This window comes from Rhinopithecus roxellana, chromosome 3 (assembly GCF_007565055.1).
Source record: "Rhinopithecus roxellana isolate Shanxi Qingling chromosome 3, ASM756505v1, whole genome shotgun sequence".
Taxonomy (NCBI): Eukaryota; Metazoa; Chordata; class Mammalia; order Primates; family Cercopithecidae; genus Rhinopithecus; species Rhinopithecus roxellana.
The window spans coordinates 2,684,168-2,710,450 of record NC_044551.1 but is presented as its reverse complement, the minus strand read 5'-3'; the positions used below and the strand labels follow the sequence as shown (position 1 = coordinate 2,710,450).

The 26,283-nt window shown below is 39.6% G+C and overlaps 1 protein-coding gene across 2 annotated transcripts in view; it reads left to right on the top strand.

The window, feature by feature from the left end:
• SV2C (synaptic vesicle glycoprotein 2C) overlaps nucleotides 1-26,283 on the top strand; it is a 276,999-nt gene that overhangs the window by 119,878 nt on the left and 130,838 nt on the right. For both annotated transcript variants that reach the window (XM_010352825.2, XM_030927481.1), the window contains one exon: nucleotides 11,102-11,253. In XM_010352825.2, coding sequence (XP_010351127.1) covers nucleotides 11,102-11,253 — 152 coding nt within the window. The remainder of the gene's footprint in view (nucleotides 1-11,101; nucleotides 11,254-26,283) is intronic.

Below are 26,283 nucleotides of genomic sequence, written 5' to 3'. Positions count from 1 at the left end.
TGCGATATTTTTCTTCTTCACCAAAGTTTATGGGCTATTTTACTTTTGCTTGCTTTGTGAAGTGCTACCTTCATGGCCCGGGGTTTTTCTCAACAGCTCTAGAGTTTATCTGGGTACTCTGTTTCTGAGTCTCTGAGGAATCTCATCAAAGTCTCTTTTTCTCCAATTCCATTCCAATTCAACTCAAAAAACATTGCAACACCTATTCTACCCACTGGAAGCATGCAAGGTTTTTCATGGATATAGCTGAGCCCTCACCTCAAGTTGCTTACAGTCTGTACAAACAGGCAGCTCTTCTAGTCTCCACCTTCCAAGAATTAGAGGCTGAAAAGAGGTCACAAGGGGCTTGGGAATCTCACAGAGGAAGGAGAAAACAATAATAACATTGTGAATAAGAAAATTTCCATTTAAATTCTCTTCTTGTTTTCAAAGGCATATCATATTCAAACCCTTCATTCCCATTACTTATGAACTCAGTACAGAAGCAGCTGAATTTTTATATATTCTCTTTTTATTTAAACTTTCTTTATTAAAACTTAAGCCAGAGAATCAAGATTCTCATCCTAGAAACCTTAAATGAAAAACCATGTTGTATCTACTTAGTTAAACAGCTCCCTCCAACCATATCTGATCCAGTTTTTAAATTGAGAAAAACTAAGTGAAAAAACATTCCAAAATGTTGATAATGATTCTTTTGTGGGCCTCTGGTGCACAGAGCCCCCCACACTCCACGCATTTCCTAGGTGTACAGTACTTGCCATCCTTTCTGCTTTGAACCTTCTTCTCCCAGGGCTCTCCCACTCACAGCTTCCCAGAGGCGTTTCCTGATACCACACACCCAATGGGTCTCAGATAGTTTCCTGTTTTGTCTCCTTGGCAGCACTTAAAATTGATGCCTGAAAATATTTACTTTTTATGTTCTTCTTTCTCTCCTCCACCAGCATGTAAATTCCAAAGGGCTGGGACTGTCATCTTGCTCAACATTGCTTAATTACCCATGGCAGGGTGGGAGTGGGTGTTGTAAAAGACAGTGGAGTCCAAGCAGCAACTAGCATAGTCTGACTTGCAGCCATCTGTGGCATTGGCTAGTTAATCATGAAGTGAAATAGATAGGAAGTCTACTCAATTCTTACTTGATCTGTATAAGTAGAAAACTTCTATGACAAGTGAATGAAAACCTAACTTGTGTCATAAAAACAGAGTCATGTCCCCTCCATCATTCCCAGACTGGAGCTGGTTTACAGACCCAGAACCAACTGAATGAAGGGGAGACTGGTCCTTCTTGAAGAAGGATCTTGGTACACAGCTAAATATTTATACTTAGTCTTTCTCCCAGCTTCCCCAAAGGGACTGAAGGCCTTTTACCAGGAAGAGTGTACATGGGGGAAAGGAAATAATCAGACTTCTCAGGGCTTGTGGACACTGGCTCTAAACTGACACTAATTCCAGGAGACGCAAATGTCACTGTGGCCAACCAGCCAGAGCGGGGACTTATGAAAGGCAGGTAATCAACGGTGTTTCGGCTCAGGTCTGTTTCACAGTGGGCCCAGTGAGTCAGGCACTGAATCCATCCTGTGCCTAATTCTACACTTCTGGACTGCATAATTGGAACAGACCTACTCAGCAGCTGGTAGAATCCCCACATTGGTACAGAATCCCTACATTTAATTGGTACAGGGCCTGTCCATCAGCTTCATTTACTAGGAATTTTAGAACAAAGAGAAGATCTAGGTCAGAGAGTCCAAACTTTTCATTTTGCAGATTGAGGTGCAGTGGTGGGACCAGGAATAACTCAGCTAGGACTTAAATTGCAATTAAAGTCAATTTAAACTTGCAACTCTGTAAATAAGTAAACTGTACATTCTGAATCCAAGGTTTACCTGTGTGTTGATTTTATCAAAATTGCTACAGATTTCCAGTTGCTATGTCTTATTTCATTGCTGAAGCATCATTAGCAGCACTGTTTCTGCATATAAAGGGGACTAGAAGGAGTTCTTATTTTATTTTATTTTATTTTATTTTACTTTGTTGTTTTATTTTGTTTTTTGAGATGGGATCTCTCTCTGTCACCCAGGCTGGAATGCAGTGGTGCGATCATGGTTCGCTGCAGCCTTGACCTCCTGGGCTCAAGTGATCCTCCTACCTCAGCATCCTTAGCTGGGACCACAGATGCATGCCACCACCCCCAGCTAATTTTTAAAAATTTTTTGTGCAAACGAGGTCTCCCTGTGTTGCCCAGGCTGGTTTCAAACTCCTGGATTCAAGTAATCCTCCTGGCCTTGGCTTTCCAAAGTGCTGGGATTGCAGGCATGAGCTGCTGCACCTAATCAAGTTCTTGTTTTAAACTGAGATCTACTTGGGTTTATATTTTATTGTCTCCACATGTGCTTTCCTCTTAATTCATCAAACCAAGTCATGAGCATATCTTCTTAGAAACACAAATATGTCCAGCTGACATATTGTGTGTGACTTTAAATGTTTATTCAGTACAATGAATGATTTTCCTGCCTGGGGACAACAGTGTTTTGTGGGAAGGAGGACTAGGACATCACCAATTATTCATCTGTCTATCACTTTCCTAAACGAATCTCACACCAAGAAACACTTTCCTCCCCTCTTTTGTTACAGAAAATTAGAAAGATGGGAAATGGAGTTGGCACCATTGATTCATTTTCATTTGACCCAGAATTAAATTATTTGTATCCAGTCACTGTTAATTACGGGAATGATAGTACTTTGGATGCCAGGCAATATCAGAGTCGAGAGCTTCTCACTGAGGGCCTGGCATTGCTAAGCAGGAAGGTCAGGAGAAAAATATAACAGCAACAGAAATTAAAATGAAATTTCAATGTGTCTGTATATCATAAATTAAAGAATAGTAATTTGTTCCTCTGTGAATAGAGCCTACCAAATGTGTAGTTCATAGCTATTTGCAATATTCATTCATTAGCTGTATTGAGTTACAGTAAGAATACCTTGGCTTTATAGAAATCATCATCATTAACTGGAATTATTCAGAGTACGTTACAAGTAGCATCCCATTTATTTCCACAATTGTTTTAAATAATTAGTCATGTAAGAATGGTGTGCCTTTTTTATTAGAAAATTGAGGCACGGATTGATTATTGCTTCCAAATATTCAACAGACTCCCAAGTCTTCTGAATTTTAGTCTGATTCTGAGCTATGAGATTTTTTGCTTCAAAGTAGTCTTTTACTTAAAATAATCACATTGGAAAAATGCAGTCATTTAAAATCGTTTAAAACTTTTAAAATATATTTTATCGAACACCTCTCTAGTGCTTGCCCCCGAGAGATGCTGTGTTCAGCACTTTATATTAGTAAAAATTGGCTCTCATCAGTGACCCGGTGAGAAAGATGCTATGCATTATTCATATATCTTGACTATATGTTATAAATGAGGAAGTTGAAGTACAGAGAGGTTAAGTTCCTGTCTGAGGTCACACAGTAAGTAATGTAATCAGGTTTCATACCTAGGCAGTCTGGCTCCAGGGCCCATGCTCATAACCATCAGGCTGTGCTGTGCTTCACACAACCAGAAATGTCTCTGATTTCACATGGCACAAGGTATACATGATATGTGCTCATACATGTTTGAACAGATCAGTCCAAAAATATCTCTGGCCCCAGAGCATCAGAATGGAAAGACCTTCCCCGATATGTAAAATGAGGCAACAGTCAAGATTATCTTTAATCCAAAAATAACCTCAAACCCAAATTGTAAACAGTGGGTGAATGGTTTCTTAGAGCTACATTGTCCAACATGGTAACCACTAGCTTCATGTAGCTACCAAGCACATGAGATGTGACTAGTCCAAGTTGAGACGTGCTGTAAAAGTGTAAAATATATAGCAGTGGATTTCAAAGACCTAGAACATATAAAAGAATGGAAAATATCTCAATAGTTTTACTTTAATTGTATGTTAAAATAATATTTTACATATATTGGGTTAAATGAATATATATTAAAATTAACTACGTAATTGTTTTGTTTTAATGTTTTAATGTCTTTTCTAGAAAAATTTAAAATTACATATGTGGCTCACATTTTCTATTGGAAAGCGCTGTCTTAGGCAATGCTTTTTATTTTCCAACAAAAAGGCTGACCTTTTGGACACACTTTGTTTCCCAGTATACCCTTCGGCAAAGGTACTATTGATCACAAAGGAGAAGGAACAGAACAAAAGATCTTCCAGAACCACAGTGTATAATTGTGAAAAATTAGCCATACGCACTCTTTAGAATTGACTCTGTGGGGCCCACAGCAGGAATCTGTGTGCTTCATGCCTGTGCCTCCAACAACTGGTGATGTGCCTGGCCCAGAGTTTGAATGGGTGAGGGGGTGGATAGAGGGATAATGGGTGGATAATGGGTAAATGAAGGGTGGGTGTGAGGATGAGTGCAGGAATGAATGAGGAAATGTATACAGCAAAAGGCTAGATACATCTGCATGTTTTATCATTTATTATAGAACATCATAATGATCATTGCCATCTTTATTCATGTCACCTTTAGAGGCTATGGGAAGGCATTCTTCCAACTCTATCAATAGCTGATTTTTTTTCAAGACAGTATTAAAGTCCTGATCCATGACTATGCCACTTCCCTCAGTGGTACTAAGTCTGCTACTGTGGATGCATAGACCTCCACAGTTTTAGGGGGTTAGGCCACCAATCTGATAGCAAACCAGGGCTAAGGGAGTTGAATTGCAGCTGTTTTCTTAGCAATGCAGTTTTCCCCACAAATTATATACTTAAAGATCAGTATTTTTTAAATAACCAATTTTTCTACTCATTATTCTACACATAGTTTACATAATATTTAGAAAATGACGACTTCATATATTGAAGAATATTATTTTTCAAATTGTGGCTTTGGAAATTGAAGAACTAAAGCTACCCAAATCATCCATCCTTTGGCATTGCCACTGGGCACAGGAAATTCTTGTTCTTGATTTGATGATGAGTTCAGTTACCAGTATGTGTTTTTCTCCCATTTCTATCTTTATCACTGATAGCAAACATGTGTCTTCTGATCTATACAGCAACCTTATTTTCTGTGCCGACCTAGCCTATTCAGAAGGAGTGTTAGGTCTGTGCTCTTTCATCTAAGCCTCTGAACAATCTCCCCAAGGTCTGTGATATTCTATTTACTTTTATAAAGTGGAAGAGACTGAAAGGTGCATCTTTGGACTGCTGCTCTAATCCCTTATTTCTGAGTCCAATTTATAACATAATAAATTGGTTCTGAATTGCTTTGCAATTTGCCTGACAATTCAGTGTCTTCTCTCCTTTTTGTTGATTCCGAGTAAGAATTAAAAGAATATTTTTCATGCAAGTTATTTGTAGTTGTGATTCCTGACATAGGTCAGACCATTCACTAATCTTTTTATAATCCTATAATATTTGTCTTATAAAAGCTGCCAGAGTCAGCTCTTGGTAGACCCTGCCCTCTGTTTATTATTTGTATTGAACATGTGACTTTACAATAATTATTCAACTTTCTCCTTAATTATGTTCTTGCAGAATGCCCCATTTTCCAATGGAAATGGGAAATGGAAGATTGAGGTAAAGGACTGCTTGACAATTATATTGTGAAATAAGTTAGAATGAATTATTCTTTGTTACATGCTAGATAGAAAATTAAAGCAAAACAGAATTATTCAGTAGAATCCCTTCTCAAGACAAAGAATCATCAAACGTTCCATAATTTCTCTCGAAAATGCCATGCTTCAAGCCATTTTAAGTATAGTTACTCTTTTTATCTGTAACCTCCCTCTTGCATTGCAGAAACCTGAACCCCTCCCCACCTTTTCCTGAAACAGCCTGTGTACATCAGTGTGATGAAGCATGGGAACAAACATCATCCTCACTGGGTTACTATCTGAACTGGAGTAATATGAGGCATGGCTGTGAAATTCACAGGGTTAAGACAGTCAGGCTTCCCAGTTTCCCGGTGAGGTTTGTGCAGACAGGCAGACTTGGCATACTCTGTCATCCTGCTGTGCTAAAGTGATTTAACTTGTGTGCCTCACATTTCCCAACAGAGGAGAAATTTTGTCTGCAATACTAACACATTCTTTGCTTTACACAATATACCACTTGTGAATTTGCCTTAGATTATTGAGGAAAATAAATGGATATGTTTCATGATATTTACCAGATGCCTAGTATTGAGTCATGTGCAGACCTATTGAGGTGTTGTGCGTGTGTGTGTGTGTGTGTGGTGTGTGTGTGTCTGGGTCTGCTTGCCTGTGTATTGGGGAGGTTCTGATTCATTCTAGGAATGTGTTTAATACAGAATGTTTTAGTTTCTTTATATTTGGATAATTAAAGTTGCAAAAACCGAGAACTAATATTACTTAAGGAATAACTCCAACTCTGAAATTTCAAATATTAGCATTCTATTTCATTTGTATGAATTAAGTTATTTTGAATCTGGCTAATCTCACACCTATGTGGAGTGTGAATTTCTATTATTATTCCTTCTTTGCCTCTTACTACCGAGGATAATTAAGGTTTGACATTTTTGACAGCTAATAAAATAGATTTAATATCCAATACTGAGAAAAATTCTTTATAAGCCGCTCTGATCTCATTGCTTCATTTATGTAAACATTCCACTAAATATAACTTGAAAAAAAAGAACTTGAGCAGATTTCAACAGTAACTAACTGATCATTATATAATGAACACTAAGCTTTCCATGTTAACTGGATTTAAGGATGTGTTACCCATCAGTTAATGTAAAAGATATTTGTGTCTTATTTTATAGACTTTTATATAAAACCAATTATATTTTCCACATTAGCCCCCCACTGCAAAAGTTTCTCAACTCTAGTGCTATTAATATTTTGGACTGGATAGTTCTTTTTTGTAAGGAGCTGTTCTGTGAGTTGTAGGGTGTTTAGCAGCATCCCTGGCCTCTACCCTCTAGATGCCAGCAGGACCCCCCAAGGTATGACAGAAGTTGCCAGATACCTGCAAGGAGCAAAGAGGGGGCAAAATCAACTCTATTTAAGACCTACTGATACATGAGAATTTAAGGACTTTCATTTAATTTTTTTATTTCTTCATATATTTTCAGAAATTGTATCTCAGTGTAATAAACAAACAAAAAACAACAAATAAGGAATTTTTTTTTTTTTTTTTTTTTTTTTTTTTGAGACAGAGTCTCGCTCTGTCGCCCAGGCTGGAGTGCAGTGGCCGGATCTTGGCTCACTGCAAGCTCCGCCTTCCTGCCTCAGCCTCCCCAGTAGCTGGGACTACAGGTGCACGCCACCTTGCCTGGCTAGTTTTTTTGTATTTTTTAGTAGAGACGGGGTTTCACCGGGTTAGCCAGGATGGTCTCGATCTCCTGACCTCGTGATCCGCCCGTCTCGGCCTCCCAAAGTGCTGGGATTACAGGCTTGAGCCACCGCGCCCGGCCAAATAAGGAAATTTTTAACCCCTCACATACAATATTGAGGTAGAATCATAATGGGAAACTTCTTTTTAATTTTTAAGATTTGGGGGCTGGGGAGTGGCAGATTTTTCTCATCTTCAAAATTTATCAGAGGAATCAAATTATGTTGTAAGACCTGAAAGCTCTTGCTTTATCTCTTCCCTAAATATTTTTCTGATGATCATTATAGCATCTGCAACCTTTTTCTGAAATGCTCACAGGTGTTACAGAAGCTCCTAGAATGCCCAGTGGGATTGCCCAGTGTCCTCTGAGCAGTTCCAAGGGAGCTCTCTCCATGACAAGGACCGTCAGGTCATTTGGTCAAGAGGTGACCACAGCAACTAAGGCATAGAACAACTCAGGAACTCTTTGCGGGCTCCATTGCTGTCAAAACTTTCAGTCCAGAACCCTCAACTTCTATTATGGTCATATTGGTTCACAAAGTGAGGTGTATCTTTCCATTCACTGGAGATACTTAAATCATCAGAACAGATTACTCCAGGAGACTTGATATGCCAACTACAACATTGAAGAGTCTGGGAAATTCAGTTATTTTGCGTGAACACTTAGCACATGTCCCCTGGGCCAGTTAATGGGGACTCAAGAATGAATATGATATAGTCCCCACCTTCAAGGGGTATATGGGGTGTGAAACACTAGTAATAGTAATAGTTTTTTCTCTGCTTAAAGGATATCACAGTAGTACAAGGAGTAATTTTTTCCCCAAAGTAGATGATCAGTCCACAATAAGAAATGTGAATGCTTGGATTGTTTTATATATCTCTGAATCTAAATAACTTTGCAAAGAATTTAAATGGAAGCCTTCTCTAATTCTTCAGACTCACTTATCCCTTAGTATTCCTTAGCATTTCCTTGCAGCCTGCTTTATAAATATTGAGAGATCCAGAAAAAATAATCATGTGAAAAAGAGCCATTGAATAAAAACCAGCTGGATTGCCTAGAAGCCCCTACAAGTTGGTATTTTCTTATGTGACAATGATTTGTTTAAAACTAACAGGCAAATCTATAGTCTTCCACTTGAAATTATAGCCACACTGCAAAAAAAAAAAAAGGAAAGAAAGAAATTATAGCCACACCAAAGTACATTTATCTTGGTCCAGAGGGTGCTGGCATATCCTGGCATACAATTGTGGCTTCACGGAATTTAAGTTATAGTTATTAACAGGATGTCCAGAGTCCTGATGAAACATTAATGAGGATGTGAAAAGTCAGTAAAAACTCGGACTATTTTTATGCATTGAGAAGTGAAACCACAGAGTAGGGAGCTGGGATTTTATGGTGCAGAGAAACGGATTCTTCACATCAAATGAAAAACAGGAGTATCATAAAATTATTTGTGACACAGACATTTTATTTCACACTAGAATTGTGTGTTATAATGAAACCACTTAAAATCTGTTCAACATATTGTTGAGTTTTAAAATTCAACTAGCTTACTGTACCAATAAGCATCACACATTTGTTTTTTATCATGATTAATATGTGGTATTTGTTTTCAGGGCATTTAATGATCACAGATAGCAAGCAAGCATGCAGCTTACCACTTGAAAGGGTCTCACTCTGTCACCCAGGCTGGAATGCAGTGGCCCTTTAAGGCTCACTACAACCTCAAACTCTTGGGCTCAAGTGATCTTCAGCCTCCCAGTGGTCTTTGTAGACAGCCTGGTGGAGTCTCACGGCACAGAAGATTAATTAAACGATGTCTTTCAATTTTACTATCTGCATTCCATCAAAAAATTAAAATAAAATAAAATAAAATTCAACTAGCTATATTTGTATGAACACCTCAAGAATCCCAGACAAGAGAAGTGTATGAGTCTAATATGGTGCAGTATAGAGCCAGCTCCGAGCTGAAACCATCCACCACATGCATTTGTTTCTTGTTTGAGGGTTTGGTTATGAACTTGGACTTGGTTGGCTGCGTCTGTGTGTGATGGTGCTAAATCTGAAGACAGGTTGAGTCACACCTCTAGAAATTTTAGGTAGAACCACCGCTGTCATAGCCCAGAGAAACTGATATAGATGCCTAAAGTTTGTGAATTTTAAACTCTTTGAACAGGAACTCCCACTAAGAAACACACTGCGACCCATTATATATTTTATATATGTACGTTATACATTACAAATATGTTTATAACACAAATTTCATGAAATGATACTTATGCTTATCCTTATTACTTAGGTTGCACTTAAATATTTTATCACTATCTCATTTTTTTAAATGCTGTTTACTGTTTATAGCTACTAAAGTAAATTTTGCAACCCATAGATTGGAAAGCACCAACCTAAGTGGTCTTCCCATGTCCACTGATGGGTAACTATGGCATCACTTTAAACAGAGGCAAATACATGAAATGGTGTTGTATTTTCACCTACCAGTTGATGCAGGATGACATTGTAAATCCTATGGTTTATTTGGTACACTAGTTTGCTGCCAAAATGACCTTTCCCTAAATTGTATTTGTTAAGGACACTGCCAATATGTCTTTATCATATCTAAGGCTCTAAGAAAATCAGTTATTGCTAAATAAATAAACATGCTTTACTCCTTGACATCAAATTTGCATGAAAAGTCAATAGCAATTTATCTTACAGAAATCTGAACAAAAATGAGTCAGTGCATACTTCCTAACTGTATTAGATTTTGTGTCATCTCAACCATGTACTTATGTTGTGTGTCTTTTTAAACAAATACTTTAAAATTCACATATTGCTTGGAGTGATAGTAATATTTTTCTTTACTACCTTTTTGAGGCAGTGGTTCCTAAAGTTTTAGGGCTAAGACCTATTTGAAATTGTGATGAAATCTTGGCCCATCTCCTAAAAATGAACACTATTTTGATTCCATATACCCTCATTTGAGCACCCTTACCCTGGGTAGAGGTCACTGTTTCTGTCATCTCCCCAAAGCTCAGTCAGCAGCTCTTATAACTAGCTTCTACTGGAAGGAAGCATTATGTTCCATTCTATTGATATCTAAACTACCAGTTCCTTATTTTTTTCTACAAGTGTCCCTTTCATGTTTACTTGTTTAGCAGTACTATCTACTGGATTGGGACTAGAGTTAATCTTGGAAATGACCCCATTCATCCTGTGTTTGTCAACCCATTAACCTAATTTAGTGCTGCTGTGGGGTAGCAGTGAGTAAATACAGATTACGGATAGTACCCTAGAGGTGTTTGAAGCTGTTTCCAAAGTCCCCACATCATGAGTGGGACATGGCACAGCAACTCTTTTTAACAACAAGTTAATTAAAATATTCACTAGATTTTAAGAAATCAATGTAAGTTTTTATAAATATCACGTAAAACATTCAACCATAAGCTGAAAAGTCAACGGAATCTCACGTTAAGCTCTATAAATCACCTGAGACAAGCACCACTGCCACCTCTTGGTAACATAGCTTAATTGCAAGTTCAAGTTTTTGGAGGGATAGTAAACCTTTATTAAATATAGAGACTATAATTTTTACATTGTAAAATGATAGAAAATATATTTGTTGATATGCTGGGATAGGGAGAAAGCATGTGTTGTTAGAGTTTGCTTTGGCTCTGCCCTTTGCATTTCACATTAGCTGTCCACACCCTGATTTCATGTATTCTCTGTACGTCTTGGCAGGATTGGAGGAGCCATACCCACTGTGTTCTCATACTTTGCTGAAGTGCTGGCCCGGGAAAAGCGGGGTGAACACCTGAGCTGGCTCTGCATGTTCTGGATGATCGGTGGCATCTACGCCTCTGCCATGGCTTGGGCCATCATCCCGCACTACGGTAAGAGGCTGGCCTTGCACCAGCTGAGCAGTTACTTCATTTTGCTTCAGGCTCCATTCCCATCTTCTTCCTCTCTTCTAAGGGCTACTTTGAGAAAAACTACTCATACTCTTGTTTCTCCCTTTCATAGTATCCAGGAGATTTTCCCCACTGTGTAGAGATCTGTATAAAGTAACTGTGTCAAATGCCCTTCTGGTTATATTAACATAATGGGGGAAAAATGTTTCCCCCTACTATGCTTTCACAACATTTCTGGTCACCAAAATGTGTGGGATATTTTCTCCCACTGACCAATTCTCCAATAGCTAGGAGTGCTGCAATTAAACTCAATTCTGACACTGTGTTACTTGGGGTTAGAGTCAAATGGCACAGATTAAAGGCTCAGTCCCACAGGACTGCCCCCTATTTCAGAGGCCAGTTGTAAGTCCAGGCCTCTGGAACTTCTGACTGAGCAGCTATAAATGGGAGGTCCCTATACCCCCCACCCTCAGGTTTGATCATTTGCTAGAATGGCTCCCATAACTCAGGGAAACAACTCTCATTCACCAGTTTATGACAAAGGATGTGGCAAAGGATGTAGATGAACAGCCAGGTGAAGAGAAACACAGGGCAAGGTATATGGGGAGAGGTGAGGGGCTTCCATGACTTCTCCACCTCACCACCCTCCCAGTGCCTCCATGTGTTCAACAACCCAAAAGCTCTCCAAACTCCATAGTTCAGGGATTTTTATAGAGGTTTCTATAGGCATGAATGATTAGGTATGATTGATTTTTAACTCAATCCCCAGCCCCTCTCCCCTTCCTGGGGGATGGGGGTGGAGCTAAACGCTCCAAGCTTATGATCATGGCTTGGTCTTTCTGGTGACCAGACCCACTCAGGAGCCCACCAACAGTTGTCTCATTAGAACAAAAGATGCTCCTATTACCCAGGAAATTCCCAGGAATTAGGAGCTCTGTGTCACGAACCATGGATGATGACCAACACTTATGTTTCTTATTATAATTACAGCATCATAGTGTACTATTGTGTTTTACTGTTTTTAAAGTAATCTCTTTCATTTGTTTCCTCTGTGCTGTCAGTGCTGGGGATTCCTCTCCCCTCTGCCTCTCCTACCCTAAGTGGAGGTGGGAGGATACACAGATCATCAGCAGCATATAAGACAACATGACTTATAGTTGTTCTTGGAACTGCCATACATATCAGACACACAGGAGTGCCTTTACTCAACTCCTGTGGGCTCAGTCCAAAGATCAGCTCCACATCAGCCCCACCTCTTCTGGCAACTCAGAACTGGGATGAGAGCAGGAAAACTCCTGTTGTATGGTCTGTTGAACTGCAGAACTTTAGAAGTGACTCTACTTGTCTACACTCCCATATCCCCTCCTTAGTTTCTCCTAAGCTCTTACTGTTCCTGCCGCCTCAGAAACCTGTACAGGTTGCATGTTTCTGAGCAATACTCCCCCTCAGAAGCCAAAAGCTGCAAGTTGCTTCATCTACAAGCAGTGAAATGAATGGAAAGGTCAACTGAATCCAGAAATCAAATTCAATATATCAGGAAAGGGGAGAGAAGTGTTCTGGTTGTGTGTGTGTGTGTGTGTGTGTGTGTGTGTGTGTGTGTGTGTGTACATGCACAAACACGTGCACATGTGCCCAAAAAGGCTAAAGTTTGCAAAATAGGAATACTGTATAAATTAAAACCACATGACTTCAGAAACTCACAGTCTGCTCTAATCTAAAAAATTAGATTTCAAAAACTCATTCTTTGCTCTTTTTTTATTTCTCTGCTTTTGTTTTAGAACAGGGTAATATTTCATTATAAAACACAGTTCTGTTAGAGAACAACCTTGGCGAAGCTGACTCATTGCTAAAACCAGACATAGACTTTAGTATTTAGATGTATTTAATTTGTTTTTTAACTGAGTTTTAACATGCTGAGTTACAAAATCATGTCACACTCTTTCTTTTGGTGAACCTGAAAAGTTACATGAAAACTGAAATCGTATTTAACAACAACGAAAGCAAGATATAAGGAATTGGTTATTCATGTTGAGTTCAGGGTACCAAGCTCAAATGGTGGGTTTTTCATTTTTAAACTCTTTGGTCACTTGTGAGCCAGAGATGCCCTCAGACAGGCAGGTCCCCATATCCACCATGGGGCTTGTCTTCTGCCACCATTCAAGGAATTCAAGATTTTTCTTTTTAATTTGAGATCTCAGGACCTCTGCCACCCTCAGAACCTTCCTCGGTAGAGCAGCATCTAACTCATGCCCCACTCAGCTTGCTGGTTCAAGTGGAAAAGCCACTCAAGAATTGTTTTATAGGAACTATGTTTAAGAAGGTGAATAGGAAATGCAGAGTCCAGCTTTACCCATCATTGCTCCATAGCCACTGCTAGTCTATCCATTCATACCCTTTGTGCATATTCAAATAAGGGCTGCGCCAGGTAGGTAGCCAGAAGTGCTGCCCCCCTTATCATCTGTGCCAGCTACTCACGGAGGGCTCAACCTGGCAAATTTATACAGCAGCTAAAGTGCTTCTTTCTCTCTCTCTCTCTCTCTTCTTTTTTTGGATTCCTTCTTAGCCGGCCTTCAGGCCAGACTTGTTCTCTTTTCAACTTCTGATGAAAGCATTGCTCCTTGGCTATGGCTGAGCTTTCTCTCTGGAGCTCCTTGTCTCCCTAGTTAATGGCTGTCTCTTTCCTGGTCCTCCCTTCCCATGATATCACTCAGAATTTCACCTACTGGCCTTCTTAAACTCATAACTCACACTGGCTTCTGCAGCCTACATGTGTCCACCAAGCCCAGGCATGACTGTTTTTATTTTTAGTTTTCTTTCTCATTAGGGATTCAATTCCTCCGACTCTGCCTTTCACACATCCCTGCCCTTGAACTCTGGATGGTTCCAGATTTTCTCTCCTGCCTCGCCACCGGTCAGTCAGTGTCGACCCACAAAGAATAAGCATGATCTCCACCTTGCTTTTTCCAAAGTACACTTCAGATACTTCTTGTTTATAGCTACAAGGGCTAATTAATTCATATATAATTAGAATGAGGGAAAGTTGGGAATCATAAACAATATATGAAAAGTTGCAAAAACAATGGCAACACAACAAAATTAAATGTCGGAGGCTGACATCAACTTTTATGTTGACAACACCTTGAGAAATAATGACCCGATTAGGAAATGAGTAATGTAAATATGAAAACCTTATGCCATTGCTTTACTAAAGGATTTCCATGCCCAGAAGTGTGGCGAGAAAACATATATTTCATTCAATTCTGTCCACAAATTAAAATTAACAATGAAAAACTTTAAAAATAACTTTGCCAAGGTCATTGTTATACTCTTGCAATTTGAAGAGTTTTAATTTTTGTTTTAAAGTTTAATTTTAAAAATCCTGTGCTGAGGCTTCTGGAGTGCTAATGACATTCTGTATCTTGAGCTGGGTGGAGTTTTTAAATGAAGTTTTGAATTGTAAAATTCATTAAAGTGGGTGCTTAAGATGTATGCATGTTATTATATGAATATTACACTTTTTCGCAAACACTTTTGAGTACGTTTACCACCTCCCCCATACCCTGAAAACACTCATGCTTGAATTTGACCCTACATCAATCAAATCAGATTCCCTGGACAAGAGACGCAGCATTGAGAGTTTTTATTCTTATTTTTTTCAGCTTTATTGAGGTATGATTGACAAATAAAAATTATATACATTTAATGTGTACAACCTGAAGGTTTGATATATGTGTACATTGTGAAATGATTACCACAATCAAACTAATTAACATCTTTCGTGTGTGTATGATGAGAACACTTACTCTCAGCAACTTTCAAGTGTACAATACAGTCAATATTATTAACTATAGTTACCATGCTGAATATTAGATCTCCAGAACTTATCATCTTATAACCGAAAATTTGTGCCCTTTGACCAACATCTCCCCCCATCCCTCAGCTCCTGGTAATCACTCTTAACTACTCTCTATTTCTATGAGTTCAACTTTTCAGATTTCACATATTGTTGAGATTGTGTGATATTTGTCTTTTCATGTCTGACCTATTTCACTTAACATAATGCCTTCCAGGTTCATTCATGTTGTTGCAAAGGGAAGGATTTCCTTGTTTTTAAAGGCTGAACAATATTCCAATATGTGCATATATGTGTGTGTGTGTGTATGTACATATGTATACACAGTTTTAAAGCTTTACTGTTTTTACAGTTTTATAGTTCTGAAGTTACATTTAAGCCTTTAATCCATTTTAAGTTGATTTTTATCTATGGTGCAAAAGGAGGTTCCAATTTCATTCTTTTGCATATGGATATCCAGGTTTCCCAGCACCATTTGTTGAAGAGACGATCCTTTCCTTATGGGATACTCTTGCTGCCTTTGTCAAAGATCAGTTGACTGTATAAGCATGGGTTTATTTCTGGGCTATTCTGTTCCATTGGTCTATATATCCGTGTTTATGCCAATACTATACTATTTCAATTACTATAGCTTTGTAATATAATTTGAAATCAGGAAGTCTCCAGCTTTGTTCTTCTTGCTCAAGATTGCTTTAGTTATTCAGGGTCTTTTGTGGTTCCATACAGATTTTAGGATTGTTTCTTCTATTTCTGTGAAAAATGACATTGGAACTTTGATAGGGATTACATTGACTCTGTAGATCTGTTTGAGTAGCACTGACATTTTGACAGTATAATTCTTTCAATCCATAAATACAATATATCTTGCCATTTATTTGCCATCGTCAATTTCTTTCATCAGAGTTTTATTGTTTTCAACATACAGATCTTTTACCTTCTTTGTTAAATTTATTCCTATTTTATTCTTTTTGATGCTATTGTAAGTAGGATTGTTTTAATAATTTCTTTTTCAAATACTTCATTATTAGTGTATAGAAACACAACTAATTTTTGTCTCGATTTTGTATGCTGTCACATTGCTGAACTCATGTATTCTAACAGTTTCTTGGTGGCGTCTTTAGAATTTTCTATATATAAGATCATGTCATCTGCAGAGACATGCTCTTATTTTACTTCTTTCTTTCTTTGATTCCCTTTATTTCTTTTCTTGCCTAATTGCTCTGGCTAGGACTTTCAGTACTATCCTGAATAGAAAGGACAAGAGTCTTCCTGGTCTTAGAGGGAAAGCTTTTAGCTTTTCACCATTGAGTATGTTAACTGGGAGCTTGTCATGGATAGCCTTGATTATGTTAAGGTACATCAATAGTTTTTAAAGCTTCTGAGTGGTTCTAATGTGCAGCCAGGTTTGAGATTCTTTGGCTTCCTTTCCATGGAAGGCCCAATGGGTGACCTCAGAAGTCTGTTTTTCTGCTGGGCCCCTAGAACTTGATGGTATGTACTGGGTGGGAGTGGGGCAATGCAAATGAGAATAAGGAGAACAGTGAGCCTGACCTGTTCAGTGTTTGAGTTTCCATATTGTTGGTTTCATCCACGCAAAAACCTGTCCATCTGTTTTAGAATCACACTTAAAAAGTAACTTTGACATCTAGATATCTCTTCTTTTCAATGATACATCTTTTAACTTTGCCTAAAATAGACAAGGGGCTAAAAGTCTATCCACTTTCCCTGCAGCCTCTGAAAAAACTAAAGGCTTATATCTCTCCTCTGAAATCTGCATTGTATAAATGATGCCATAGTCCACAGAAACAAGAGCAGGTCCACCCCTGCTGCTCTGTCCTCTTTCACTGAGGAGGCCTTTGAGTGCCCACCACTCCCTGTGCATTGAATTTGCACCCTGCAGGGAAGGAACACAGGAGTGTAATAAAGTGACTCAGAGCCAGGACCTCAGCCTTCTCATATTGGTAATAGGCTTTGCTGTGGAGAGAAGGAATGGATAATTGGCATCCACACGGCAAGTGTATTTCAAATGATAAATAACACACAGGCTTGTGGACAGAGATGCTCATTGTTTCTGGGTGTTGCCGTTTAGTAATTAGGGCAGAGCAGTCAGTGCACAAAGCCTGAGCCTGATGCTGTAAGACTGGAATTCTGGCCGCTCACAAGCCTCTGATGTAAAGTAGACCTTGAGTGGGTCACAAAGGATTCTGGAAGGAAATCTGGAAGGATTCTTGTGAAGTTAGACACTAGAATAGGGGATTGGATTGCTCTAAGGGCTAGTGAGTTAAGACATGGGCTATGGCCAGGGGTTTTCAGTGGACAGTGGAGTCCACCTGGCCTGCTGAGACCTAGCTTTTGTACCAGTGTGGAATAGTGATGGTGCTTTCTCTTCATATCACTGCTGTCAGAGTTGAAATTTTCCCCAGAGACAGATGGTTGCTAACATCTGAAGGTTCCCAACATGAATGGACCTTACCCAGTGCTGACAAGACCTTAGGAGGCAGAGCTCCTTGCTGTGGTCATACCAGCACCTTCCCTGCCACAACTCCATTCAGGAACTTCTGGGCTGTGTCTCCCCCATGGCAAAGAGCAGTCTACTAGAGCAAGGGAGGAGGAAGAGCAACAAACCCAGAAGGAAATACCCTTGCCTCAAAAAATCAGGTGCCTGTAACAGCTGAAAATAGGTATTTAGAATTGGCTTGGCCAGGTGCAGTGCCTCACAGCTGTAAACCCAGTGCTTTGGGAGACCGAGGCAGGAGAATTGCCTAAAGCCAGGAGTTCGAGAAAATTTGGCTCTTCTTGACCCAACACCCATTCTCAAGCCTAGGCCTTCTGACCCATAGTGGGACTTGGCTACTGGTTCCGAAATAAATAAGCAGGACCTTCAAGAACAGATAGGTCAGGTGGAAAGGTTCTCTTTCAGCCTTCCTGCCCTTCCTTTCTCTCTCCACACTCTGTAATAATAAGGACACATCAGCATTTAATGGAGGCCCCAGTGCCTCAGGGGAAATGGGAACAGAGAGCTGAATCACAGGCACTTTCCACGTTGGCTGAGAGCTTTCATTAGGCCCAGGCTTTGGAGTTGCTGCTGGACTGCGGCACTGTCCGCTCCATTAAACCCTCTGTCATCATTTTCCCTTTTAAATTCATGTGCGCATCAGATGAGGTGTTCTCCCCTGCTGTGTGCATTACAGTGTGTAGCAAAGACGTTCAATTAGGTAAATGGGAAAGTTCTCATTTTAGCACGAAAGGCCACAGCTCTGAAAGCCCACAGCGCACTGGGCCTTATCTCGCCCCCAGAATAGCCCATGGCCTCCATCTGGCCAGCCCTTCACTGCAGATGTTGTAGAGTCAAATTAGGGGCTCCCAAAAACTCCAGACTTACCCCACCCTACCTCTCCAGCCATGATGAGATGTCCAGGCTTAAAAATACATATATTCCCAAGGTTGTCCAAATTACCAAAACGTCCCTACTTCCTTTGGCTGGCAGGAGAGGCAATCGCTGTCTAATTAAAGAAGGAAGCAGGGAAGGATTCCTGATTCCCCAACCAGACAGATATTCGACAAGAAAGAAGAAGAAAGTCAGCTTCCTTGTTCACAAGAAGAAATGCACTGTGGCCAAGGGAAAGAGGCATAAAGTGAGAGGAATTTTGAGTCTCAGACCTGCTACTTCTGTGAGCCCTGTCAAAGCTTTTCAGTCTGATCCAGCCCACTCTCCTAGTCAGCATTGTGGTAAGGATTAAGCAAAATAATCTTGTTAGAACACCCAGTGCATATTTGATGTTCAAAAATGGCAGCTATTATTGCTATCAGGTCATCCTACATAAGATACCCAGATTATCAGAGCAGCCCAAATGTGAGCTACATGAAAAGAAGAGGGAGAAGGAACTAAAAGGCATAAACCCTGCCTAAAGTTTGAGATTGGAGAAGTCAGAGGAAAGAAAAAAAAAAAAAGGATAGAAGCTAAGACAAGGAGAGAGAACCAAGGTATTAAAACAATACTGTAAAATCTTGATGACTTTGTACCCAATAAATCAGAATCCTCCATTTGTCTGTTGGGTAATTTAACATTCAAGGGGCATGTACTATATAAAGACCCATTTTCAAGGCCATGGTACTATCATTCCCAGATAGAAATAATGAGAGTCTGACAACTCTAACCTGCCAGCATCAACTACCAGCTGATTCTGCGTGTTATATGGGCAGTACCAGAGCCAAGCTCTATCGCAGCAGTAAGATGTCAGAGATCCTGGAGACAGGCAGTCAGTGCAGTCGTTAACAGCATGGGCTTAGAGGGAAGGCCCTGCTTCCAAGCCACCTCTGCCCTCTCTATCTTTGTCGTCTTTATGACAGTTACCTAGGCTCTCTGGTCCTCTGTTTCCTCATCTGTAAAATAGGCACAATAATAGTATATATTTGCTGCACAATCCCATTACTGGGTATATATCCAAAGGATTATAAATCATTCTACCGTAAAGACACATGCACATGTATGTTTATTGCAGCACTATTCACAATAGCAAAGACTTAGAACCAGCCCAAATGCCCATCAATGATAGACTGGATAAAGAAAATGTGACATATATACAACATGGAATACTATGCAGCCATAAAAAATAATGAGTTCATGTCATTTGCAGGGACATGAATGAAACTGGAAACCATCATTCTCAGCAAACTAACACAGGAACAGAAAACCAAATACTGCGTGTTCTCACTCATAAGTGGGAACTGAACAATGAGAACATATGGACACAGGGAGGGGAACATCACACACCAGGTCCTGTTGGCTAGGGTAGGCAAAGGGAGGGAGAGCATTAGGACAAATACCTAACGTATGTGGGGCTTTAAACCTAGATGATGGGTTGATAGGTGCAGCAAATCACCATGGCACATGTATACCTATGTAACAAACCTGTACATTGTGCACACGTATCCCAGAACTCAAAGTAAAAAAAAAAAAAAAAAAAAAAAAAATGCTGTATTAAAGGATGGCATACAGAAAGTGGTTACTTTGCACAGTGCCTGGCACAGATGTTCATTAAGTGTAGTCTCGTATTTTCATATTTGGGACTGAAGTTTGGATCAGGGAGGAAGAATTAAAAAGAGGAATATTTAAAAGATTGTACTCACCTTTTCCTAACCATGTTTTCTCAATGGTTCACCTGTCATTTGAAGTTGTGGAGATGGATAAGAAAGATTAGAGGTATAGGAACAGAACTTATAAGTCATGCCAAAGTGTCCTGTGCCCACTACTCCAGGGTGTCAGGGCAGACCTCACATGATAACTGGGGTTCCTCTCAGCAGCCCAGCCAGGACAGGCAGGTACCAGGTGGCCCAGAGCCCTGCCCTCTCAGCTTTGCCATATTTCACTAAGTGTTACAGCCCTGATGATTTTATGCTCAAGAGTCAGAGTAAGACATGACAGAGGGAAGTGATTTGGTACATTGACTTACACCAGTATTATTTCTTAATTTGTTAATTTAATTTGTTAATTTTAAGATCAATCTTTTATTTCATCTCAACGAAAGAACCCTTGGCTTCCGATTTCCTTCAGTGATGGTTCACTTTTCCCCATGCAATAATAAGATGCATCAGTCAAAGAAGCAATGATGATATAGTCTTTAAGGGCTTAAAAAGTGGATGTGAAATTTAAAAAAAAAAAAAATTATCACGTGTTTAAGTGCATGGCCATTTCTTTGAATGCATCTGTTTCATTGTTCATTGTACCCAGAAGCAAGTGTTTGGAAAGTCTCATGTGCTGAAACATGACCACAAGCCAGCTCTCCCAGCCCAGCCTCCTGTCTCTCTCTACCCATCCTCTTTGTTTAATAGGGGTAATAGGAAGCCTGGGGGAACCCAGGAAGGCATCTATCAGCTAGGGTGCAGATAGTCCCCACAGACCCAAAAGACATCTATTTACTTTCTTGAGAGATTGACAGTTCTGCGCCGATCTGGGAAACACTTTTCAACATTCTCACGCTGACCTTCGAGGTTTGTATAGTGAACTCAGAGGAGCTACCTCCCCTACTGTGAATTTAAGCCAATTATCGTGGAATTGAAGTCTGAACTCTTCTATTCAAGCTCACCAGAAAAGGAAAGGAAGTCAGGCATTTATTGAGAAACTTTCTGTGTCCCAGGCATTGTACCTGGTATGTTATCTTATGCACCTGATCCTAAAATGGTGAAATGGGCTTTAAAATATGGCAGTTTCCTGCTCTGGTGCTCATGTGAAGAACTGTATGTTCCTGTGCTGATAGCACTGCAGGTGACCCTGTCAAGCAAGGGTTTGTGACCATACATCCCTCTGGTAAGTGGGTGAAGCCCACAGACCTCTTCCCAAAATAATGTTTTTACATACATAAAGTGAAATAAATAGGATTATAAATGAAATCAATTGTTTCAAAATAGTATTATCAAAATGTATTAGCATGTTAAGTAACAACATGTAGTGACAGAGCTAGTGGCTACCACAATTTTGAAGTAGATACAAGTATAGAAGCTGGAAATCAACTAGTGCATTCTTCTGAATCCTAGGAAACCACTAGACCCCAGATTATCTCCAGAATCCATTTCTTCACTTTAGTTAAAAATTAGAATTGACAGCGGGGTGCAGTGGCTCATGCCTGCAATCCCAGCACTTTGGGAGGCCAAGGTGGGTGGATCACTTGAGCTCAGGAGTTTGAGGCCAGCCTGGGCAACATGGCAAAACCCTATCTCTACTAAAATTACAAAAATTAGCTGCGCATGGTGTCAGGTGCCTATAATTCCAGCTACTTGTGAGACTGAGGCACCAGAATTGCTTCAACCAGGAAGGGACTCTGTCTCAAAAAAAAAAAAAAAAAAAAAAAGAATTTACTAGATAAAAAGGAAAAACCAAATTAACAAAGGCATAAGCAAGATAAAAGTTTGTTTTATATCACATGAAAGAAGTCTGGATCGAGGCAGTCCAGAGCTGGTGTAGTAGCTCAGCAGTCATCATCAAAGGCCCCAATTCCTTTTATCTCACTGCTCCTCCATTCTTAGCACATTCTAACTGTAGGGTTACGTTCTAGGCAGCACAAAGTGGGAAGGATGTATAACGATATGTCTGTACTCCCAGAAAGAACCTTCCTGGAAGTCCCACACAAATCCACTTGAATCTCATTGACCAGAATTTCAAGACAGAAAAAGTCTTGGAAATGTAGAGTAGCTGTTTATTTCCAGCAGCAGGGAGAATACAAATCAGTGTAGAGTGGATACAGGGAGACAACTGGCCATTTCTGCTGCACCATTTCATTCTTACTCTGGAAAATGTTTTTTGAATATTCCTGCATTTCATAATGTAATGTTTAAGTGTGGCCCTTCCATCCATTTTTGGGTGCCAGAAACAAAAAGCAACTCTGGCTAACTCAACAGGAATTTCTTGGAAGGCTGTTGGATAGCTCAGGGAATGGTCAGGAAGGCTGGAGAACCAGGCTCAGAAAACAGCAGAAGACAAGGGAATCCTTCCTTAGATGGCTTACGTGGCCTTTCAGCAAACTCAAAATGTCAGCACTCAGACCCAAAGAAAACACTTACAGTTTAACAAAAATTGGCCCAAATTACACAACTTCAGTTTTAGTGCACCAAGGGGCTTTTAATATTGTTAGATTTTCTTCCAAAGTCATGGGGAGTTGCTGTCTTTGCAAGATGCAATCCTTAGGGGCGCCACATGCTGTTAGTAAATCATAATTACCCAAGCATGACACTGTGGACAAGTCACCCCAGTGCACTCATTCAGATAAGTGCTGAGTACACACTAATGTGTGTCGGGAGGAGAATCTGGGCCCATTTGAAGGTAGGCATAATTTGGGCTGCTGTGGCCTTTCTATTTGGTTTCAGATAATGTAGATACAGGGATCTCGAGACCCTCAAGCCAGTGTGCCTCCTCTGCAGCATTTCAGAGTGGCTCAGACTTCCCTAGTCCTCACATCACAGTTGGCTGGATCCTGGGGCTTCCCCAAACCACATGTGAATCCGAGCCTTACCAGCAGACTAGATCCCCCTCAAATCCTGGAGACTTTGACTTACAAAAGAGACAAAGGCACCCATACCTATGGTAAATAACAATAGAGACGTTGGTTTTATTTACTGTAGATATAGGTACCTACTCCAGGAGCTGTTGATGTTGGGGTTTGCCCTGAAAACAAATTGTGAATAAATTGTTAATACATTTTATAGTATTAAAAAATTAGTTTCAAAAATCAATGGCAATATCAAATGCTAGAAAGGAAGCAGAGAAACAGCATCTCTCATGCATTGCTGGTGGAAATGAAAAATAGTTATAGACACTCTGGAAAGTGGTTTGACAGTTTCTTTAAAAACCAAACATACACCTAACATATAACCCAGTAATTGCACTCCTGGGCATTTATCCCAGAGAAATAAAAACTTGTATCCACACAAAAGCGTATGCATGGTTATCCATACAACTTTATTTGTAACACCCAAAAGCTGAAAACAACCAAAATGTCCTACAATACTATAAAATGCTACTCAGCAATAAAAAGAAACAAGTGATTGCTATAACAGCTTGTATAGACCTCAAGGGCATTTTGCTGAGTGAAAAAGCCAATCTCAAAAGGCATTTATGTAACATCCTAGAAATGACAAATATAGAGGTGGGAGAACACATTAATTATTGGCAGAGGTTTGGAATGGTCGGGGGTGGGGGGTATATGACTATAAAGGAGTTGCATCTGGGAGAACCTTGCGTTGATGTAATAGTTGGGTGTCTTGGTTTCCAATATGGTTATGTGAATCTACACGTGATAAAATAAAACAGAACTATATACACACATTGCACTAATGTCAGTTCCATGCTTTCAATGTTGTCTATAGTTATGTAAGATTAACCATTGAGGGAAACTGGATGAAGGGTACGTGGCATCTCTCTGTACTATCTTTGCAATCTTCTGTGAATCTATAATTAATTCAAAATAAAAAGTAGAAAACAAATGAGTAATAGCTTTCAAAAGGGCAGTCTTACATATATTATCTATTTATTCTAATACTTTTGGGAGGAAAAACAACAGTAACTATTACTACCCTTTTTTGAATAGAGAACCTGTTACATAGAAATTTGGTCATTTCTCAAATTGACACAGATAATGGAAGATTAGACATTAGAAGCCATCATCTGATCCTCATTTCTTCAAAATGTTCTCTATACATGACGAAGCTAGGAAACTTCTCCAGAGAACAACACAGAGTTGGAATGGTGTCTGGGGCATTTCAACTGTCTCTACAGTGTGCATGTGTGGCCCAGATGCCAGCTACCCCTTTTCTGTCTAGCTGATGCTCTCACAGCCCCTTGCCAAGCATTCAGAGATCCAGGCCTTCATCAATTGTCATGAGAAAAACCAGTCACATGCAGAATTCCTTGTTGTTTTAAAAATTATCTTAGGCTGAGGTGGGAGGATTGCTTGAGGTCAGGAGTTGGAGACCAGCCTGGACAACATATATTCTATAGCAAATTTAAAAATTAGCTGGGCATGGTGGCACACACCTGTACTCCTAGCTATTTGGGAGGCTGAGGCAGGAAGATTGCTTGAGTCTAGGAGTTTGAGGTTACATTGAGCCATGGTCAGGCCACTGCACTCCAGCCTGGGTGACAGAGCAAGACCCTGTCTCTTAAAAAAAAAAAAAAAAAAAAAAAAAAAAAATATATATATATATATATATATATATATATACACACACACACACACATACATATACATATATATACACACATATACATATATATATATCTTATGAAGATTTCATAAGACACTGAAGAGATTTTTTACATCACATGCTTTATAACCCACGTTTGATAAATCCTGATTTGATATTTGTGTTTCCCTCAAAGACAACATAACTTCTCTCTTCTCTTCTCAACACAGCATGCAACTTCTCTAGCTCCTCTCTTCCTCCAGGAATCAACTCCACTGTCACCCTCAACCCCTGAGTCAGAGAAATCAAGCTCTTCCAGCTTCTGGCTCCAAACTTGCATACCTGTTTTAATCTGCTCAGGCTGCCATAACAAGATACCACAGACTGGGTGGCTTAAACAGCAGAAATTTATTTCTCACAGTTCTGGATGCTCAAAGTTCAAGATTAACATGCTGGCTGATTTGGCTTCTGGCCACCTTCTTGCTGTGTCTGTACATGGTGGGCAGGGGAAAGTGGTGGGGGGACGGGCATCTCCCTCTTCTGTTTTTATAAGGCCACAGTCCCGTCAGATTAGGGTCCCATCCTTATGAGCTCATTTAACCTTAATTACCTCCCAAAGACCCTATCACTTTCAGGCAGAGCTTCCACAATGAATCTGAAAGACATAATTCAGTCCTTAAAACCACCCATTGTGATCTTAGCAAACAAAGGGCCCTCCAGCTGCTAGAAGGGTCCCACCCTTTGAAGACACTGGAATTTGTGGGGGGGTTTTCTTCTGCTGTTTTATTGTTAGCTACCTACTGCAAACCTAACTTGAAACACTGATATCTTTTCTCTCTAAAATAAGGTCTTGTGCCATCATTATGGTTCCATAAGAACTCCCCATCTCATTTTCCTGCACATTTTTATATTCTGCACTAGACAAAATATATTATGTGTGTGTATGTGTGTATTTCTTTGAAAATAACTCTTCTGAAAATACCCTTGCTGGGCTGCATTTATCATTAACCTAATTAGATCCTTTATCAAAGGCTTACAATTAACACCATTACCAAGTCTTAGTAACTCACCGCTGTGTTTCTAAATTAACTTTCACCTGTAGGGACATAAAAATCGCCATTATTTTCTAAAATGTTCCTTGTTTGAGTGTTGTAACTGTTCCCCAGATTTCCATGAATAATATTTAAGTGACTTACAGAGTAAGAGATACTTACAGTATTGTGGAAAGGGAGAGAATGTTTCCCTCATATCTTAGGGAACAAGTTGAATAACCTCAAAATCATTTTTATTCCATATCCAGAGTGGGGTCCCCAGAAGAAGTACTCCCTTAATTTGCCCAGGTTGTTAAGGTAAAAAATTGTAGAGCTACCCGTCTGTTCTTCACAAGCACAGTATTCTTTCATTTGCAAGGACTAAGCCAAACTTTATTTTTTCACATAATCTACCATCAGAGGCATTGACGTTAAATTACCTACCAGTTCCCT